The following is a 20,377-nucleotide window of genomic DNA, read 5'->3' on the forward strand; positions in this document are numbered from 1 at the left end:
TGGTCATTGAGAATTCACGAGCTAGCAGGGGGTGGAGCTGCTCTTACAAAAGCGTGGGCTCTGCTGGAAGAAGCCCGGTCGCTGCCTTTCTCATGGTGGGATTGTTTTGCCGCGCTCACGCCTCTCGTGCAACGCTATCTGCGCTTCCCAGTGCGCGCTGATGGGGATGCGGGCTCCCCGATAAGGCTTTCTCCTCGCAGGGTGGGGACGGGCTGTCCCCCGCCGGCGCGTGGGCTGCCATGCTGCCCGCAGCCCCCAGCGCGGCAGAACAGGGGTTTGCTCGCTTGAACTCTCCTTCAAACAGCAATTCGTGCCAGGGAGATAACGCCGAGCCCCGCGCCACAGCAACTCATAAGCGTGCCTTTTATGTTGTTGTTCTCCTTCCTTCTTAAGATCGTGCTTTAAAAAGGGGCCTGCAGCGATGTAAATTAGGAGTAACCTCAGCTGAGTCAATAGTTACACCCATGAAAACTGGTGTGAGGCACAAAATAGGACAAATTCTTTCTTACAGAGCCTTTACAAAAACTCATCTTTTTATGGGAAATAAAAATTTGCTTTCAAAGGGAAATAACAAATACATGTAAATTTTGGTGGTTCCGGTGATAAGCAGTTCCAACAAATGTCACAAACACCCAGTGAAGAACCACCTACCTAGCACAACCTTCTCCCACTCAACCTGAATACCACAAAGTACGTGTTTTTGATCACATGAATCAGGTATACCACAATCTCACAACTTAAAAAAAAAAAAAAAAAAAAAGGGAGAGAAAAAAAAGGGGGTGGGGGGGGGGGGGGCGGAGAAGCTGAAGTTGATTGTAACTATGGCCACAAAAAAAAATTAAAAACCAATGGTAAGATCAAATCATGGCCTTGTCCGTTAGAATAGCTGAAGGGTTGGGTTTTTTTCATTTTAAAATGTTTCAGCTGGGGAGAGAAGAGGAAGGGGAAGACACCACTCCTTTACATATAGAGCAGTGGCCCAACAAGATTAAACCCGGTTGAACTTTAAACTTGATGTTCACTTTAAGCTTAGTGAAACGTGCGATCCTCCATCCCTGCTGAAGTCCAAGGGAAGCTGTCCCGCGCCCTGCGGAGCCCCAGCTGTATCTGTGTGACAGGGAGAGGGAGAGCTCTGCATGGCCTAAATATTTTGCTAATGACTTCAGTGTCACGGCCCAGGGCTTGGCAGTGCTGCTGACAGTGGGAGCTGCGGGCAGCTGCGTGGAAGAGAAAGCTTAGATGAAGGCTTTGAGCCTTTCACCCTCAAGCACGTGGCAATCGTTGTTCCTTAGAAAAATCCCTGCCCAGCACTTCTCATGATTTTTTTTTTTTATTTTTTTTCTTTAGTGTGCAGTTCCCTTGGAAAAAACCTGTTCTTTTCCTCATCCTTGGGGTGCTGCTGTCTGTAAATCTGGGGTTCTTCTCATGGGTCTCAGGTCAATTCCACCCTTGCTGCCACACGGCGCAGTCAGGGGTCCTCAGGGGTCTCTGCCCTCCCATCCGCCAGCCCTGCCAGCCTCGCTCAGCCTGAAATCCTGGGTGGAAAGGAATTCATCTATGAAGAGCAAAGTCACTTAAAAAAAAAATAAATTTAAAATAATGAAATAACAGGTAAATCTTTTAACAGCCTTGCCTCTTGGAGGCGGTGGGGGGTGGTGGCACACCGGCTGGCGTGCCAGGTTAAGCACTGCACAACATGGTGCACTTGCTCAGGGTAGCCCATCAGGCTCAGTGGCTGGGCCTCAGCATCACCCGGTTGCCGGAGCAGCTTTGTCCCACTGAAGAGGGAGGAGTGCAGTTGTATTTAGGAGCGGTGTCTGTGTATGCTGTGTCCGGGACATGGGGTTGGAAGAGCAGAGCAATGGCGCTAGTGCTACTGGAGTTGACTTCTGCCTCCTGTGGGTTTTAGTTGCCTTGGCTATGGAAAAGCACCGCACTCTCTAGGTGTCCGCTCTTCAAAACAGAACACTCTTCTCATCCAACACGTGGAAACCTTCCTGATATTTTCCCCTCTCGTGCAATTCCCTGACACCTACCTGTACTCCTGTCCTTACGGTTCATGTCCATATTTAACCACCCCGAATGTTTGTGTGGTATTTCGGTAGGCAGGAGAGACAGTGAAGGAAGTTGTGCCCCAGCAAAGGCAGCTGATGTTGGGGGACCTCAGTGCTTGCGTCTGTTGGCATCGTTGAGGTGCTGCCTGCCCTGCCTTTCTCTCTTGATGATGGCGGGCAATCGCAGGCGTGCTGCTGGGGTGTCCTCCCTGGGCAGGCTTGTGCTATGGAGATAGTGAAGGACTGATCGTTTTTTTGTTTTTCTACAAGGGCCTTGCTTATCTGATGCTTTTCTAGCACAGTGTGAAACGGCTGACAGACAGACAGACATGCATACAACCACTGCCCACCTAAGCCCCGTTCCCTGGCTCTCAGGCATAGTAGCCATTCAGCCCACTGCTTCAGCCCTTAGCTCTCTGTGTACCACACTTGTTCAGGAAGTTGCTGAGAAACCCAAAAGTGGCTGGTTTTCCCCATTTTAATTTCTTTTTCGATGTTGTGGCATTGACTGAGTGAAGCCCAGGGCAGGAGTGCTTCACTTGGAGCACTGCGCTCTTCCAGGGGCCCACCGATTTGAAGGGTGTCTCATCCTTCCAAGCCCTCTGTCTATGCAGGCTGAAGATGTTGGATCCACATGGATCTTTCCTTTCTTCAAACCTTGCATGGGTTTTTGTTCATCCCTCGCTTGTGCCAGGTCCATGAGGTCAGCTCAGTTTCTGTAGGTGGGCTATACAGCGTGGCATACCAGCAAAGAAGCCTCTTGTCGTAGAGTCATAGGATCGTTTTGGTTGGAAAAGACCTTTAAGATCATCAAGTCCAACAGTTAACCTAACGCTGCCATTGTCAGCTGCTGTGTTTGGGTGCGAGGTCTGAAGCTTCGTGTGGAGCTTTTCTGCTCCCTGGCTAACGTACTGCTGCTTGGGCTTCTTGTCTCTCACCCCCTTCTGCTGGGCTATTGCTGAGCTTTTAAGGCAAGAAAAGGTGTGTGCGCTATGCTTTGGTCACACTTTTTTTTTCTTTTGGCATGTCTACATAGAAAAGAAGCCCTTGGCCATGCCTTGAGCTCTGTGGCGATGTTACTTTCCCTTGACTCTAGCTTGTAAAGCCAGAGGAAGGTGTTTCTGCATTTTTTAATTATTTTTTTTTTAATTAATGCTTTTCACCTTGTTTCGCAAGCCACTTCCACTTCCCCCTAGCCCTTGCAGAAGTGTTACCACAGCTGCCAGAGCAGCAGGGCTGGTGCAGCCCGGTGCGGTCGGAGCCCTGCCCGACCTGGCGCCCGAGGGACGAGCCTCCACGCAGGGCTCTGCGCCTAGCGGGGGCTGCTGGCCCCCGGCTGTGCCAGCCTGAATGCTGTGCCCCTGCCTCCTGCTTGTCACCACCCGCTCTGCGGGGTGGCACCAACGGCTGGATTCAGCATTTCCAAAAAAACAACCCCCAAACCAGGCATCATTTATGGTGGCAAACTGAAGCGGCTCTAGAGGGCTTGTTGGGCACGGAGCTCACTTCGGCTCCCATTGATTATTTGACAGCAGCACGAGCACGGACTCGAGCCTGTCTGTCCTGTGCTTGTTTATTGATGCAGGCAGCGCAGGCGAAGTTCATCGGAAGGCAGTTAATCATTACGCAATCCCCGCAAACAGCTAAGCAAGCCGTTGCTCGCGTACAAAGGCACACAACAGGAATATGGTGCAGGGGGGGAAGTTGGAACTACCAACCCCCAAATACAGCATCCACTGGCAGCATCGGGCTTTTTGCTCCTGGTTCTCTAACTCAGCCATATCTCAGGCGTCAGCTCTCCTGACACGGGGAGAAGGTTTATGAGGGTGGGAAGAGTAGCTCACACCAAAAATGTGGTGGCACGATGTGGCAGATTAGTTTACAAAGGGTCGTCCCTTGGCTTGGGGAGGTACTGTGGGCAAGCAAGCCTAGACGAAGCGGTCGGGGCGCGCTCGGTGCTGGCGCTCTTCTTGCTAGTAGCAAGTGACAGTGCACGCAGGGTGTTCCTCTGCCTCACCTGGAGACTGGCCGTGCCCTTGGCAGCGCTCCTGCCTGAGGAAGGACCAAACAATCCAGCCTTCCGGTAACGTGTTCTTTAAAGGCTTAAAATAGTTCCTGCGTTTGTCACAATCTGGATTTCACAGTAGCTTGGGGGGTGAATCACAGGCAAAGACCAAACAGCCTCTTCTGCCACCTGAACAGGCGCCTCTCACCCCTTAAATCCATAAGCTGAGCAGCAGTTTCTCTATGCCTCTGCCTTCTAGGAGCAATCGTGCTCAACCCCTACTCCCTGGTGTTCCCGGTGAGCTTGGCAGTAGCACGTCCAGCACCCACCTTGCTCCAGAGAACCCCAGCAAGATCCTTTGCTTTGTATCCTGCTTGGGTACTGGCATGGCTCTCTGGAAGTGGTTTACTGGATAACTTTTATTTGATATGTTTTCTTTTGTGGAATGCATGTTCCGTTCCTGTTTCTGCATAGACCTGTCAGCCGTGGCCTGTGCGGTGCGTTGGTTTGCGCAAGGTTGGCCATAAGGGCTTTTCAGGTTTTAAATGCCAAGACTGTAATGAACCTAACTATAGTTCAGCAGCACATCCTGGGCACTATGCTGGCAGCTGTCCTGCTCTATTTTTTTTTTTTTTTGGTGCTAATTAGCACTCCAGGGACAAATTATCCACGGTATTAAAATGCCCAGGAATGGAGGAGCTAAAAGATGGAACTGGATGTGTGCTTTTGACTGATCAGCCATAAGCCATAGACTGGCATCGAACAGCTTCTGTTCTTGGGATCTTACCATCTGGGTGGTTCTTTCACTTCTGTCCACAAATTTCACTGGAAAAAGTAGGAAACGCCATGAATTCCTCAAAGGCTGCACATTTGGGGGTGTTTTCCCTGAGAACAGAAGCTCTCTCCCCATCTCTGCATTCTTTACATGGACTTTTGCTGGGTTGGAGGCCCTGTAATTAGGCTGGGGTTTGCAGAAGATTTTGGATCTGTAGTTCAAACCATGTATTTTGCAGGATTGCATTTCAAATGATGTGGCTGTCTAACAAACTCACTGTCGCTGAGCCAACCTAGGGTGCTTTCTTGATAGTTCTTCGTTTTCTTCTTTCCTCCATATCATTGTCCCTTCCTTTCTTTGGGATTTGAAGACAAACAAAACACCCACCATGAGAGAGGTTTTCATTTCCCTTGCTGCAAGGTAAGGGCATGGCCCCCAGTGAAGCTCAAGGTAGAGGTGAAGCTGGTAGAGGCTGGTGGCCACCCTTTTCTTCCCTTGGGCAGCTCTTGCAGAGCGAACAGCAGATGCTGCCTCTTCTCAGCCTGGTGCAGCGTGTCCCCTTGCCCTGAGGGGTATCGTCCAGGCCTGCAGGTTACAGACTTGGAGGTGCTGGTTCCTTCTGCCTAATTGCTAGCTTGGCTTTTTGAGGTCAGAGCGGGCTGTGTTTTGCTTTGTGTTAATGTCTTGGGGCAGATTCTGATCTATTGTACAAAGATAAGCAGAAATTAGGAAAAGGCTTTAAACCCTAAAGCATCATCTCATGCCTGGGATGTCTGAAACTGGCTCCCAGGCCTGGCAACATAAGCATTTGGCCTATTTAGGATCCAAACAAACCTTCCTGGAAGAATCTCGCTGTCATAATACATAGTATGCAGGGAAATACCAGCAGAAAAGCTGAAGGAAATTGCCAGATGTGAGTTATAGAGAGACCGCCTGGCGTACTTGGCCAAAATCTGATGCTGCCTGTACGAATCTGGCTTGCTGCGAGCAGCTTTCGGAGCTGGCTGGCTGCTGCGAGGGGCTGCGATGCAGCCGTCTGCCTGACGGCAGGCAGCTGCCATTCCCAGGGAGGCCGCCGGGAATGGGGCTGCAGCCTGGTGTCAGGGCTGGAGAAGCCAATGGAGAGAAAGGGAAGGTGGAGAAATGGGCGGAAGCGCCTTGGATTTCCGAAGCTCCTGCGATGACAAACGTGTCTTGCTGAGCTCGGTTCTGGGGTGCCCACGCCTGCCAATGTGCATCTCCCTCCATCCTGTGTGGTAGAAACACTACAGCCTGGGTTTGGGCTCCCAGGGGCCATGGGCAACTCGGGAGGGGATGAGCTGTACGAGTGGTGGTCCTCTCAGAGGCAGCTGTGTGGGGCAACCAGTCATCTCTCCACACTACACTGGGCCATGCCGGAGGAGATTAATTTCCAAAACCTCCTACTGACCTTGTGATCTCAGGTCCCCTTCCTCTTTCAGCTGCTTCTGCCATCCCACGGGGCTGTGGAGCATTTTGGTCCTTTCTGGGAAGTGCCATGAGTGCGCTCATTTGTAGCGGTGACATTATCACAGGGCTAAGGAAAGTACAGGGTTCATGCCCACACCATCCCTGGGGCATCCCTACCCACCTGAGCTTGCTGTTTCAAAAGCTCATGTTCTTGCATCGTGAATTTGTGATGTCCTGAGCTGGCTTCTCCTTGGAGGTGGTGGTCTTGCTTCTGCTGGTGTGACCAAGTGTTGTGACCTCCCTGTGTTGGCTGGTCTGGGGGGACGTGGGACAGTGCAGTGCTCCTCTCCCTTTGGGGTGGAAGCCCACCTCACGCAGCTCACGGGATCCCCAGGGCTGCGTCCCCTGCTAGAATGGGCGAGGAAATGGAGATGTCTGGGTAAATGCTCTCATTTGGGACAGTTCAAAGTGGTGGAGAAAGGCAGCAGCTAATGCTTTTATGGGCATCTTTAAAGACTGAACGTCAGGCAGGGTGTGCACAGGCTTGTATCTGGAAAGGAAGCGATCGCTGGGGGTTGCTGGGTCGCTCACCCACCAGTTGTAGGAGTAACGATGAATGAGGTCAGGCTGCCACAGTGAACACATGGGCTGCGGTCGCTCCCCCACCCACAGCTTGCAGCCCGGTTTGCAAACCCATGTCCTCCACCTGAGCATCCAGCAGCCCTGCATGCCTTAGCAAGCCTGGGAGGGGATGAGAAGTGGCAGCCTGGCTGCTGGGGGGGGTCCCCCGAGGCTTGGGGGTGAGGGTGGGTTGGTTCAGACCTCTCGGTGGGAGACGATGCCATGGGGAACTGGGGCATGCTCTGCTCCTGGGTTTTTTCAGGTGCCTGCAGGGCCCCAGCATCCTGGAAGGGCTGAGCTGGCCAGGATTCTGCTGGTGGGAAGCGTGCGATGGCTGACCTCCAAGGGAAGCCCCACCTCTTCTCACAATATTTACTTCCCCTCCTTGGACCTCTCCCAACGCCATAAGTGCAGAGCAAACACAGTGGGGCACTTACTTCTTGCTCCGATTCGGAAGCGCTGTGCTTTTCCCCGTGCTTGCTCTGCTCTGCATCTCCCCCTGCCCCGCTCTGCGTGCCCTTCTCTAGGCATCTGGTGGCAACTTGGTGAGAAACAACCTGAGCAGAAGAAACCCCTTTGTTTCTTCTGAAACCAGCACAAGCCACTGTCTTGCATTCGGACAGTAAGCCCAGGTGGAAATGCATTTGTCCCCAGTGGTAAAGACACAGCTGTCCATGCCAACTCACGTGAAGGCAGCAAGTCTTCAAAACCCAGCAGAGACTCAGGGGTCCCTTATTTTCCTCCCTCCATTGTATGGTTTTCCCCTTATTCCTTCCCCCTCTCCCCAGCCTGTTCCTTGAGACTCAGTTCCTTGGTACACAGTATCACCAAAGCTATATAAAACTGTTCAGTGGGGCTTGCGGTGTTTATACTGGGAATTAATCCTCCTGTAAGCTCCTGCATAGGTTTTCCAAACACGGATATGTAAACTGCAGAGCAGTAAGAAAGGTCACAACCAGAGCTTGCCCACCTCCTCGGGTGATAACTTCCACAGTGGGACTTTCTCCCCTGGGGGAGAGGCAGCCCGGAGCGGGTGTGATGGAAGGAAAATGGGTAACGGACTGGAATCGTGCGGTGGGGGCTCTCCTGTCTCAGCGGGGAGCAGAGCGGGTGAGCCACAGGGATTTCTTCAGTCCTTCATCTGCTGATTCAATGCACTTCTGGGAATGCTGGGGAGCTCCTGAGTCAACAGCTCCCGTCTCGCCCCCTCTCCCAGTGTGTGACACATCTCCCAGTGAAGCAGCCCGGCGTGCAGACTGTCTCACAAACGCCCTTTTGGTGCTTTGCTGCCAGCTTCTAATTTTTGCAACAATTTGTGCAAATCACATTTGCAAAATGCAAACTTGCCCTGGCAGCTCTGGGAGAAGCCAGTGGGCAGTGCTGGGTGGGTGATGCTGAAATGGTCCTCCGTGGGAGCGGCACCGAGCCTCGCCTGGCACCGCCTGCTTACCGAGGCTTGCTTTTAGCCAAGCCTTTCATCAGCTGCCTTTTCCCCATGTGTGATGGGGGCACAAGAGGAGTGGGGTGACAAGAAATGTATCTGCAAATGCTTCCAGTCCAGCATTAATAGCCTCTTGCTGGTGTGGGGTACCTACAAGCAGAGCAGCCCCTGTGCAGCTATCGGTGACCCCTTCCTAGGCAGCGAGAGCTGCTTGGGGAAGGGGATTTGGGGGGCAGGAGGTCAGCAAGCTGCTAACCCCAGGGTATGCTCCTGTGTTGCTGTGAGGCATGGGGAGGGAAAGTCAGCAAAAGTTTCCCAACCACTGGGACAAAGAGGTTTTGATGGTTTTCTAGTTATTCGGTGAATAAGCTGGATAAAGTGGCTATGTATAAAATGGAGGGGGCAGCTGGGAGAACACGTGTAGTATTTTTCTTACTGTGGTCTAAAGAGCTCACTAATGTGCAACACCAGGAATACTGGCCAGCCCTGGGAAATCAAAACGCACCCTTCTTGTTGCTTTACCTGCCAAGGAGGCGATCCCTGTGTCTCCCTCATGTGTTATGAAAACTGCCTTGGCAAGGGTCCTGGTGAGGAGGGGGAGCGTAGGGGTGTTCAGGGTGGAGATGGCTCACAGCTGTACTGTGAATTTGGTTGGATTGCCTGTCTACTCAGTAATTGTAGTAAATGGAGCTATCACCTATGCTATTATCAGAGAGCCTCTGTATGTTGAGGTTTTCTTGCCTCTGTCATCTTTCTTTTCATGCTACAAGCAATAGGATGCATCTCCTTCTCTAGAAGCCTCTGAAAGTGGTGTGGGCATTAGAGCCTGGAGGGAGGAAGGAGGATGCTTTGGCCCTGATGCAGCATTTGTCCCCTCTGCGAAGCTACGGGCAGGTTCAGGAAGCAGAAATGCATCTGCAAGTTTCCATGCTTGGGTTGTGGCTGGTACTAAGAGGGTGAACTGGAGGAGCGGGAATTGCACGCGTACCATGTGCTCCTGGCCCCCCTCGCCTTTGTACTCACGCTGGTTTTGTCTTGCAGGCTAAGAATAAGGAAACCGGTGCGTTAGCAGCTGCCAAAGTCATTGAAACGAAGAGCGAAGATGAACTGGAGGATTACATGGTGGAGATTGAAATCCTGGCGACCTGCGATCATCGGCACATTGTCAAGCTGCTGGGAGCGTTTTACTGGGATGGCAAGCTGTGGGTAAGAGGCTGTTGCTGTGTGTGACCTCTACAGCTGCACCTTTCGCGCTCTGCAGGGAGGAAACGGCTCCGATCGGTGTGAGTTAGAAATTGCTCACAGGCTGTGCTCGACTCGCTGCCTGAGCAGTGCCTGGATTTTCCCCCCTTTCTTTGATGAGCAAACTGTCTTCTAACTAAAGCTGCTTATAAATAGCCAGGGGATGATCAAGAGATCTTCACTGCCAAGTGAAAACCGGAGTTGGATTTTTTTTCACCATTTGGAGCTTGCAAAGGTAGAGAATGCAGCATCGATAAGGGCATCTCTTCCACCACCTCGGTCCCTCTTTTGAAAGATCAGATGGAAGGGAAACCCTGATTTTTTGATTTGCACCTTATTTCTGACTCAGCATCTGTAATGCAGAGGCGACTGATAGCAAGAGCTCCATTTCCCATGGCTGTGGAGGCACAGGGACATAAAATGCAATCCAGCAGGTTAATGCAACGGCTAGTTGTGCTGTGGCTGGAACAGCAGGTTCCTGCATCACTTTCCCCTAGCCTGGCAGGTGTGTGTATATATATATATTTTTTTTCCTGCCTGCTGTTTTCTTTGAGTCCCTGGCAGCAGAGGAAGGTGAGCGTGAAAGGCACCTTTCTGTGTGCTGCCATGGGGAAGGTGCAGGGGGCTGGAGCGGGTGAGGACATGAACCCTTGTATGCTTGCCCTGTGCTAGACTTGAATAACTGTGTGCATGCAAGTGTGTCAAGACAGTGAAAACCAGGTGAATATGAAGATTGTCAAACCCATCTTCTTGGCCAGTTCATCAGCTCTTCCTCGTAACTACCCGTCAAGGGAGTGTCAAAGGGTGCGTTCAGCAGCTCTGTTACTTTTCCTTCCTCTCTTTGATGCTTCAGATACCTTTGTGCCCTCCCAGGGCAAACTCACTAGAGTTTAAAAAAAAAAGAGATCTCAGCTTTTGAGACTTGCGCTTGTGTGAGCTGAGCTGTCAGAGCCATCGGTCCCTGCCGAGGGGAGCTGAGGCCGGAGCGCGGGCTGAGCCGCGGGGCTGTCGCTGGAATAACGCAACCCACGTCTAGTTCATGCCTCGGTTAAGCTGTGCTGGAGAGGTACTGTTTTACTGGGCAACGTGTGCTTATTCAGCGAGCACCTCTTGCAATGTCAGCATGGGTCAGTGTCCCTTCTTATTTAAAAATCCATTGGTAAAGCCCCCAGCTTCCCCGTGACACCCCGCTCCGCAGCACCCAGCCCTGAGCGCTGCCTTCTGTGCATCTTTTTGCTTTGAGGGAGCTGGGCTGCAAGTTGTCCAGGGACTTGGTGTGGCTGCTAATCGTGATGCTGAGCCCTGGGCGCGTTAAAGAACAAAGTCAATATGTACCCTTCTAAGGAAGTGAAAGGCGAACTCCTAGGAGGGGACTTGGGATTTGGACAGATTGCAACTGCAGCAAAACTAATCTCGGCAAAATTAAAAAGGCAAACATATACCAAGCTTGGGTGAGAGATGGGGCCGGTTTATATTCCACCCTGTTCTGCTGTTTTTACCTCCCAGGTCTGCCTGAATTTTATACGTTGGCCTTGCTCGTTCTCTCTAAAATGCCAGCCCCCTCCCCTTTCCTCTTCCACCTCCTCCCTGCAAGCTCGGCTCTGCTTTTGTCTGTGAAGGGCTTTGTAATGTCATATGCTTGCCGACCTACTAAAATTAAACAGCCTCTTCGAAGCTACTGGAACAAGAGCCTCCTGTAGAAGACTTCCCCGTGAGGGCAGACGTTACAGCCCTGTCTGTTCTTTTGGGAGGAGGATCACTCTCTTTATTTAATTATTTGAGTGGCATTTGCATTTCATTGCTCAGGCTGTTCTTATTAATGCTGTAGTGTTTTACTGGCTTTGAGGGAAGTAAATAAGCCAGGCTGTTATACTTCTGGAAGGCTTCTAGTTGCTACCAGGTTTGCCCTAAAGGCAAAGGCTTCCGCTTCTCAGTCACCAGTGCTGCTGGGGAAAATTTGCATCCAAATATAAACACCAGCTTTCACTGTCTTGTCCATATCCCACCCCCGTTTCTGTCTGTCTGGTTATTTTAGCCAGAATTTTCCTGGACCATTTGCAAATGGTCCATTTGCACGATGGGTGCTTGGACTCCGCTGTTAGCTCCAGGTGGCTCAGGCGTTGGGTAGAACTGCTGCGGGTGCGTGCCTGGTCGGCGATCCCCTCTGGTTTCCTTGTCCTCGCAGCCCGACGTGGAAAGCCAACGTTCAAAGTGAGCAAGGGGCAGGAGTGGGAGCATGCAGACAGGCTGGCAAGGGGCTCGGGCGCACCCAGCCTCCTGGATGGCAGGAGCTCTCTGGCTCTGAATAATTTACGGCTCAGTCTGTGCTGCAAGCAGGCTCGGCCAACGGTGCCGAGAGGGGCTCAGAGCTGAGAAGAGCTCTTGCTAAATCGGTCTGTTGACTGTTCTCCGGCTCTTGAACTAACAAGGAAAATATGTGAGGAAACCTGGTCTTTGGGGGTGGCTGCTGCTGCAGAGGCTTCCTTGTGCCTCCGAGCTGCGTTAGGTCCTCGTGGCTCCTCTCCGCCAGGGTTTGGCTTTGCGCTTCAGGAACCAGAAGGTGACGTGCAATATTTATGAAGCAAAAAACCTTTTTGTGCTTATGCTACAGCAGCTGCTTTGAAATCCATAGTACTGAAGTGAAAGCGTAGACCAGCAAATTCCTCTTGCCTGATCGGCGTCAAGCTGAAGGAGGAGAACCCCGGTTCTCGTGCGTGGCAGAGCAGAAGCCCGCTGCGAGCCAGAGGCAAGGGCTTGGAGGACCCCACTGGGTCCCCAGGAATGTAACTGGTGTGATGGCAGCATCCAGCACGAACTTCCTTGGCATATAAATACACTGCAGAGATGCTGTGCCCTCACCAGCTATCTTCTTCTGTTTCCTCCCCCCATATACTTTTCTTTGCTCATGGCAGAGGCCCGAGCATTCATGTGCCAGTTGAAAACAGCCCAGGAAGGCTTGCAAAACTGCAGTGGTGGGAGCTTTCATGATTTTGTTTTATTTTTATTATAAGCCCTGTGGCATTTGATGTTCTTTTGCATAAATCCCAGCTGCTGGAAACGGGGGCACCAAATGAAAGCTGAGAATCTCATGCTATTAAAAAAAAAAAAGAAAAAAAAAGTCTGGTTTGAGTCCTTGTGGCTGGGCCACATTTTAAAGTCTCTTTTTTTTTTTTTCAGAAGTGTGATGTAGGACTTGGAAACATAAAGGCAAACCCCCCTCACCCAATATACATGCAACTTTAAAAACAGACTTTTTAAAGCTGTTTTGTGACTGAGGAATGGGACTAAGGTATGGGTTTTGAATGCTGGCAATTGGTGCTGAATTTGCACTGATAATTATTAGTATGTGGGAAAGAAAAACAACAGACCCTGTGTGTTGTGTCCCTCTTGAGGGCTATGTGGTTGGGGTTTGTTTCCCCCCTTTCAAAACAGCAGAAAAAGACTGAGACCTCAAAGGAAGGGAGGAACTTTTGAACTCATGCTTCTGCATATCTCTGCTGCTTCTGAGTGTCTCCCCTCGCAGGCAGAGGAGCGATAAGATGGCCAGGGAGGCAAATCTCATTTGGATCTCTCCTGCAGGTGATCTCTGCTCCCAGGGGACAGTGGGTGTCTCTGCTGGACAACCCATCACATCGTGGCCGCTGCTCTGGCAGGAGACCTGGGCTCCCTCCTGCAGGAACCTGTCGAGATGCTCCAGCATCGAGGCAGTAGGATTCTTTGGAAATGAGTTGAAATGTCATTTGGCCCCAGGTATTTAACCGCAGTGGTGGTACAACTTTTCTAGCGAACCACCAGGGAATTCACTTCCCCCTCCCTCCTTTTCTATAAACCGTGGTTGCTATAGCAAATGGGCTTTTGAATAAACAGATGTTTCCTGGAGATCAAAGCAAAAATTGCTGTACCGTGCAGGTAACCCTGCCTTGCTGGAGCATTTTGGGGATGGTTAATTTAATCAGCTTAGAGTTTCTTGTTACTGGCCCGCTGTGTGAGTATGTAACTCGTATAGCTTGCAGAGAGACACCAGCTTTGTAGCTACTCTTTGTACTTCCCTTAAAAAAGCATTTTGCATTTTCTGTAGGCAGGCCCTGACCTGTTTAGCCAGGGACTTTTTGGATTGCTACCCCTTTGATATGGATGTTGACTGGAGATTTGGGCATTCTTGAAAATCCTGTATCGTAAAGAAACGTTCATTATCCCGTGCACAAGACTTCTGGGCTATGTAAAGCATCTGCAGCTTTTAATTCTCCTATGTTGGAAGTACCTTTTGTTTAAAACAAACAAAAAAGAAAGCTGATAACAGTATCAGATTCCCTAAGGTTTTCCTTAGCAAAGGGAGGCTATTGCCACTTGCAGGGATGTCTTGCAGGGTGAGCAGCCTGAGCGCTGGCTGGATACCCACAGGGGACCCCGTCACGAGTGCTGTACCAGATTGGGCTCTCCAGGCTTCTCAGTCATCCGTCCCCAAGGAATCTGAGGGCTATTCGTGTGCCTTTAAAATTGCACTTGGCAGGAGAATTGCAGTCTAAACTGGCCCTTCCTCCTTGGCCTTGTGCTCCTGAAGCTTTGTACCAAACGTCCCCGCAAAGCGCTTGGGCAGTTGTTCGCAGCTTGCGAGCATTGAACTGTGCATAGTGTTGGAGCGTATCGGAGGAGAGACCTGGAAAAACAAAGCAATCCCAAACCTGCAAACTTTAGTTAAGCAGCTGGCCAAACTCCTAGAGGAGCAAGCTTTTCCTTTCTCTTCCTCCTTTCCCCTAACTGCTGAAACTTAAATCCACGCCAGGTTTGGCTACACCCCGAGAGCCCCCAGCGCTGCGCTGCCAGCAGGACCATGCTCTGGTACCCATGAGCTGCTGCAGGATAAGCCCCGCTGGGCAAGCCGGCATGGGGGTGGTTTTGCTGGACTGGTTCTAAATTCCTACCAGTCCAGAATTTGGGCAGAACTGGAAAACAACCCCAGTAACTTCTGCAGGGTGGGTAGGCGAGGAGCAGATGTGGGCAGACATCTGCACGCATCAGGATGGGGCATCGCTGTGCCCCAGGAGGCTGGGAGTGTGGCGGGGTTGTTGCTGCATCCCCTCCCTGTCCTTAGAGTCAGCTGCATGCACATCATCTTGGCTGAGGCTGGAAACTGAAAAAAGCGATGTAGCCCAGTGGTTTTTTGATGCTTCCCTGGGTTTCCGGGGTCAAGCAATTTGCTGTTCAGAGAAGCATAACTGACCCGAGTGGGGCATCATTTCTGCTCCGACCTTGGCACTGTGTCTTTGCCGGCTGGGATGCTGCGGAGCGGGTGTCTGGGTGCCATCCTCCCTGCCGCCTATGGTCTGCCTGCGAAGCAGTAAGGCTTCTCTCTGCCTCGCCCTTATCCAGGTTGTTTACTGCCTTTCCCAAAGACACAGAGGTCTAAGTCTTCTGCCCTCCCCTCTGCTGTAAAGCCAGGCGGAGGGCTGCATGGGACCAACGTATCTGCTCCATCTTGTGAACGTGAGCTTTAGCATTCAGGCTCCTGGCAAGTCACTGGAAATCCTGTTGTGGGTAAAACTGGGGCTTTCCCTTAAAGCAGGGATGGAAATCGAGTGATTTTGATCAACCATCCAGAATGACTTATGCAGCAGGCAAATTGCCGTAGCCCAGCCAAGTTCAAGAGCACTTCTACAGGTAGCAACATGACAACGCAAACTAGAATGGAAGTCTTTGTCTGCCATCCTTTATACACGATAACATTGCAAGAAAAGGTTATTGAAGCACTAATAATGCCTTGTGATTACATACCCTTGTCATCTATGCACCGTGGAATGCTTTTATAAAGAGACCTGATGTCATTATCCTGCTTATTAGAAGGGGGAGCTGAGGCACAGACAAGAATTTGCCTAAAGTTTACCCAGCAGGTAAACGGTACTTGGGAATAAGTCTTGTGTGCTGAATCCCAGTCCAAGGTTATAACCATAAGGCCACAGTTTTATGAAAAGAAAGCAGCAGACAAGAAGCCTATAGGCAAATCAGTTTTCAAAGCTCTTTAAAACTTTGTTTAGAAATGAACCACACTAAGCCACGTTCCCATTTGGCTGGCTTACCCAGGGAAATGCTGAGGAACAATGTTTGCATATAAATTAATATTTATGAACTCTCTGTGTGTAGGAGACAGTACCTTGAAACCTAGCTTCAGCCTGTGCCCTGGAATGAGTGATAGATTGCAGTTTTAGACTTATTTTATTTCAGATATAGCCTGGCAATTGTTATTTGGGAGGGAGGGATGGCCTTTTGCAGACCTTATGGCTTGGGGTGGTTTCCATTGACTTCAGAGCCCCCACTGAAACAGTTAAATAGCCATGCTCTCATCCTGTGATGGATCCAGGCACCTTGTGTTGTGAATTTGGGGATGATCAGAACAAATAATTGTTTCTAGGGCGATGCCGGGCAAGGAGTGGAAAACTTGTAAATTCCTTTGCCACCCCTTCACCAAGTCATCCTCCTGGCCAGGCGAGGCTTTGAGGCTGCATTGGAACTGCTGCCTGTTAATAAAAGACAAACTCCTGGGTCAAACTCCAGCTCTCACAGCGAGCTCTGCCCTTCTGAAATGCATCATCTGTTTTAGATGCTGGCACAAACATGGGGTGCTTGAGGTTGGTGAATCTTCCCACTGAAGAAGCAACTTGTTCCTTTTAGCTATTCATATTTGAAAGGACTCTCTGCATTTTGCTGCCCATCCAGTAACAAATGCTCCCGGTGAACTGAGTGGCCTCTAAATGCTGATTAACTTGGTGAGAGAAGGGGGATCCTGGTCACAGCCCTCAAAGCAGCACAGGCTTTGCCCCGTGCCTGGGCAAAGAGCCATTCCTTGGGTGTTTTTCTGGTTTCTATAGCAAACGAGAGCGCTGGCCTTCCTCCTGTGTCCCTGCTCCGCAGAGCTGGAGGCTGGGAGCTTGGAGCCCGTAGATGTCTGGTCCCTGAAGGGAGAGCTCCTGAACGAGCCTCTGCGTGTTGCATTTAACCTTCCCATGGCGCTCGGCATCCCAGGTACCCTCACCTGGCCGCAGCCGCGCTGACCTCTCTGCTCTGCACCTCCTAGCTGTTCGCATTTGCTGGCCACGGGTGTTTTTAGATTCTCACCCCTGTGGGAGGCTGGTTAGCAAGCTGGGATGGCGAATTTAAAGGGGTCAGATACAGCCCTTGTTAAAAGCAACTAAATGCCCTGTGTGGTTCTAGCAAGGGGAAGGATGCTTTTGGCAATGTCAAAACCACTTGGTTAGTCTAAAAGGAGTTTTGACTTGCCAGAATTTCAGTAGGAATGGTGGGAATATTTCAGCTAGCCTGTGAGGGGGTAGTTCAAGGAAATATTTTGTCATCTCAGAATGACTTAGATGTGAAAAACTCATCCCCAGTCTCCCTATGATCAGCAGGGAGCTCTGCATTTCGAGAGGAGTAGGCAGCGTTATCTGACTTTGTTCTTGATAAAGCTTTCCCACTATGAAATTCCGTAAGCCTTGGGTTTCCTCACTTGCTGCCCTGCATCTTCCTTCCCACACTGGTTATGGGCACAGACTTTTTTTTTTTTAATTTCAAATATTTTTCTCTGTATGTTATTTTGTTCAGAAAAGGGGGGGGGGAGAAAAGGTTTATTATATTTAAAGTCTTTGAATAGCAGCCTTGTCTGTAAGGGAAAATTGGCAAGCTTGGAGCACTCTCTTACAGAGAGCTAATTATTTTGCTTCCACCTACAGCATACTTGCCATGTCAGACAAGCTGTTGACATTTGTGCTCTGCTGTGGCAGCAAAGAAGTTTCTGGTGGCTTCTGTATTGTTTTATGGCCTCTGCAGTGTGTGCTGAGGGCCAGTGGCAGCCGGGGGGAGCGCGGAGCTGGTGGCTTTTGCAGGTGCTGGGTAGTTCTTGGGGTGTTCGTCCCCTCTTGTGTTGGTGGCAAGCTGGCCTGGTGGGGCTCTGGAAATGAGGTCGGGAAGGACGGTGCGTGCCCTTGGTGTGTAGCAGCCTGCTGTGGTGGCTTGCCCTCTCTTCAGCCCCCAGGAAATAGCTGGAGCAGCTCAGCCTTGCTTTGAGTCAGCCCATCTGGCTCATGAGCAACGCTGGCAAAATCTGTTCTCCACTTTCTTCCAGCCCTTTGGCACGTGTTGGATGAAAAGCTTTGGGCAGGAGGGTGCCTGGGACAGTGCCAAGTTAAGCGGGCATAGGAATGTGATCCACCTCCTCCCTCCACTCCATAATGTAAACTTCATCCTTGAACTTCAGTCGGAGCAGGGCAGTCTGACCAAGATAATGGGGAGACTTTACACACTTGCAAACAAAACTTCACCAGTCAGCAGAGCCCTTGATTTTTAAAGGAGAGAGTAGATCTGACCAAATGGTATTTAAAAAACAATTTTCTCCCCAGAAAGAGCCCCTGTGGTCCTGCATGCCCCTGTGCTATGGGGGGAAGAGGGGAGCCGCTCCGGGAGGGCCGATGCGGCATTGCTCGTCTTGCCTCCTCTTGCAGCCAGCAGGACAGCATAGCTTCGCTATTAACCACCAGAACTTGGGTTCAGATGTCAAACAGACGGAGTAAAGGACATGCCCCTTGACCATGACTAAATGCGGTTTCTGTGCCTAAATATATCGCTGCGTTCTTTCCACCAGCGAGGAACGGCTCTGTCCTCTGGGGTTTGTGTCACTCAGAAGCTGAAGCCCCTTTCTCAGTCCATGGAGGTAGAAGCGTGTCCAGAGTTTTTGCTGGAGCCATGAGGATGGGCTCAGCCCAGCAGACCAGGGGACGTGATGGGCTTGGAGGGACAGGGGGTGGTTCTCCACCCCACGCTCGGGTGTTTGGAGGTGCTGGATATGGGTGGAAGCCCCAACAGATAAGTAGGGCTGGATAAGAGATGTTCATGGGGAAAGCACCTGGTCTCCCTGCATGTCCAGGCTGTAGCCGGGCTGCGGAGGTGGTGCTGGTGTGTCAGGGTATGTGTGGAGGTTGCCATCTGTGCCCCAGGTGGCCACTCCACACGTGGGACTGGGCTTTGCCTGTGTGCCTCTGGCACGGAGTGGTCTTGGGATTGAGCTTGAGGTCCAGATCTGTCATTTATCTGAGCGGCTTTTGGGCAAATGGCTGTCTATGTTCTTTGTGCTCTGCTTTGTATTCACTGCAGCCAGCATTTCTGGACCGGGGGCATTCCCTCCATGGGTTTTGTGCAGATGTTGGCCCACCCTCCAGATATTCCTGACCTTGTCCCAAGTCCTCTCAGTGCTACAGCAAGGTGCAGAGTTTGAGAGCAGAACTAGCTCTTGCCTCTGTCCTTTATTTTCCATGGCACGTGTATTATGGGGCTGAGCAGTAGTGTGGGACGGCCACCATCAAGCTGCTGGGTGACTTTGATACTGAAGAACTGGATGGAGAAGCTGGCGTTCAGCAGCTCATGAACAACCATCACTGGCAACAGGGCAGGAAACCTTTTGCTCTTCTAGAACCAGGACTGAGGGCTGCAGGAAGATGCTTTCCTGGACTTGCTCAGTCTCCTCTGCCTCTGAGTCGAGACCAAAAGCCCTAGAAACCATCTGGGCTGTCTCCTTCCCAGTGCTCCTGCAGGGCTCGGGAAGGAGCCTGTCTCGCCCACAGCGCATGATCCAAATGCTGAGAGGCGAGACCTGCCTTGCCGTGACTCCTCCATACCCCGTCGCAGGCAGACCGTTCCCTCCTGCCCCTCCTGCCTTCCCCCCGCCGCCTGCAGTGCCAGGGGAGTCATCCTGTGCTCTGGGTGCCATGGTGCTGGTGTGGGCTGTGCGAGGGGCCTCCGGGAACCCCGGTCCTGCGCGGGGCTCAGGGAAGGCAGACTCCATCCCCCACCAAAGCTGGGAAAAGTTCTGAGTGGGTTGGGGGGTGCGCACAGGGGTGCTGTTCCCAAGGTGGGCTCCTCCTGTGCTGCTGGGGGGGGTGTGTGTGCGAGGTCTCACGTGCCACCAGCGCCCCAGGACCCCCGCCCACATGTTTGCTCTGCAGGGGTAGAGGAAGGGGAGGAAGGCACCGCAGGCTGCGACTCCCTTTCTGACAGCGGAAGGGCGGCAACGGGTTTTGTGGCCAAAGCCTTTGCCCTTGGGGGGCACGGCACAGGGAGCTCGGCGCGCCACCCCCATGAGCGGGGCTGGGGGCTTGGTGGGAGCTGCTGCCTGTCCCCTGCCTGCGCCCCGCTGGAGGGGCAGTGGCGGGGGCTGGCATGGAGAGGGGAAGGGCTCTGCAGCTGCAAAGACAGCGGCTGTTACTCAATGCATCCGTCTGTTGAAATTCAGGCGGTGGTACATGCCTTGTGGTTTTTGCCCAAGGTGGTGCTGCCTTGGAGGGCCGCCTCGGCTGCCTTCTCACCTCCCAGCCACCGGTTTCATGGCTGTGGGAGGAGGATCCAGACTTCCCCCTTTGGGCAATGCCCTTGCAGAAAAGCAGGGTCTGCTCTCTTTGCTGTAGCCTAAAAAGCAACTTTGTAAAAATCACCATAAGGGGATTTATTTTCCCCTCTTGCTCCCCTGCGCAGGGGCTTGTTGTGGGGCTGAGCAAGCTGGTGGCTGCTGCATGAGGTGGCTTTGGAGGTGGTGTCCATCGCCTGGATGTGTAGGGAGGAAAGGTGGGCTTGGGCTCGCAGCATTGCTGACTCAGCAGATTAGCCCAGCCTGCAGGGTGACTGCAGTGGCAGCGTGGGGGCTGCTGACACGGTGCCTGGGGGCATCGAGATTTTTTAAGTCCCTGTTATCTGTCCTGCACCATCCTGCCCACCCACCGTTCATGTTGGGCAGCTCATCTCCCTGTGCAGCACCAGGAGAGCCTGGAGGCAGC

General features: G+C 51.8%; 1 protein-coding gene across 1 annotated transcript in view; it reads left to right on the top strand.

Moving 5' to 3' along the window:
- Nucleotides 1-6,129: 6,129 nt before the first annotated feature.
- The window catches only part of STK10 (serine/threonine kinase 10), a 42,639-nt gene continuing 28,391 nt past the window's right edge, over nucleotides 6,130-20,377 (top strand). Inside the window, 2 exon segments of the mRNA XM_035902486.1 lie at nucleotides 6,130-6,187; nucleotides 9,295-9,530. Of these exon segments, the coding sequence (XP_035758379.1) occupies nucleotides 6,130-6,187; nucleotides 9,295-9,530 (294 nt within the window).

This window comes from Egretta garzetta, unplaced genomic scaffold (genome assembly GCF_000687185.1).
Source record: "Egretta garzetta isolate BGI_Z169 unplaced genomic scaffold, ASM68718v1 scaffold209, whole genome shotgun sequence".
In the NCBI taxonomy this organism is placed as follows: domain Eukaryota; kingdom Metazoa; phylum Chordata; class Aves; order Pelecaniformes; family Ardeidae; genus Egretta; species Egretta garzetta.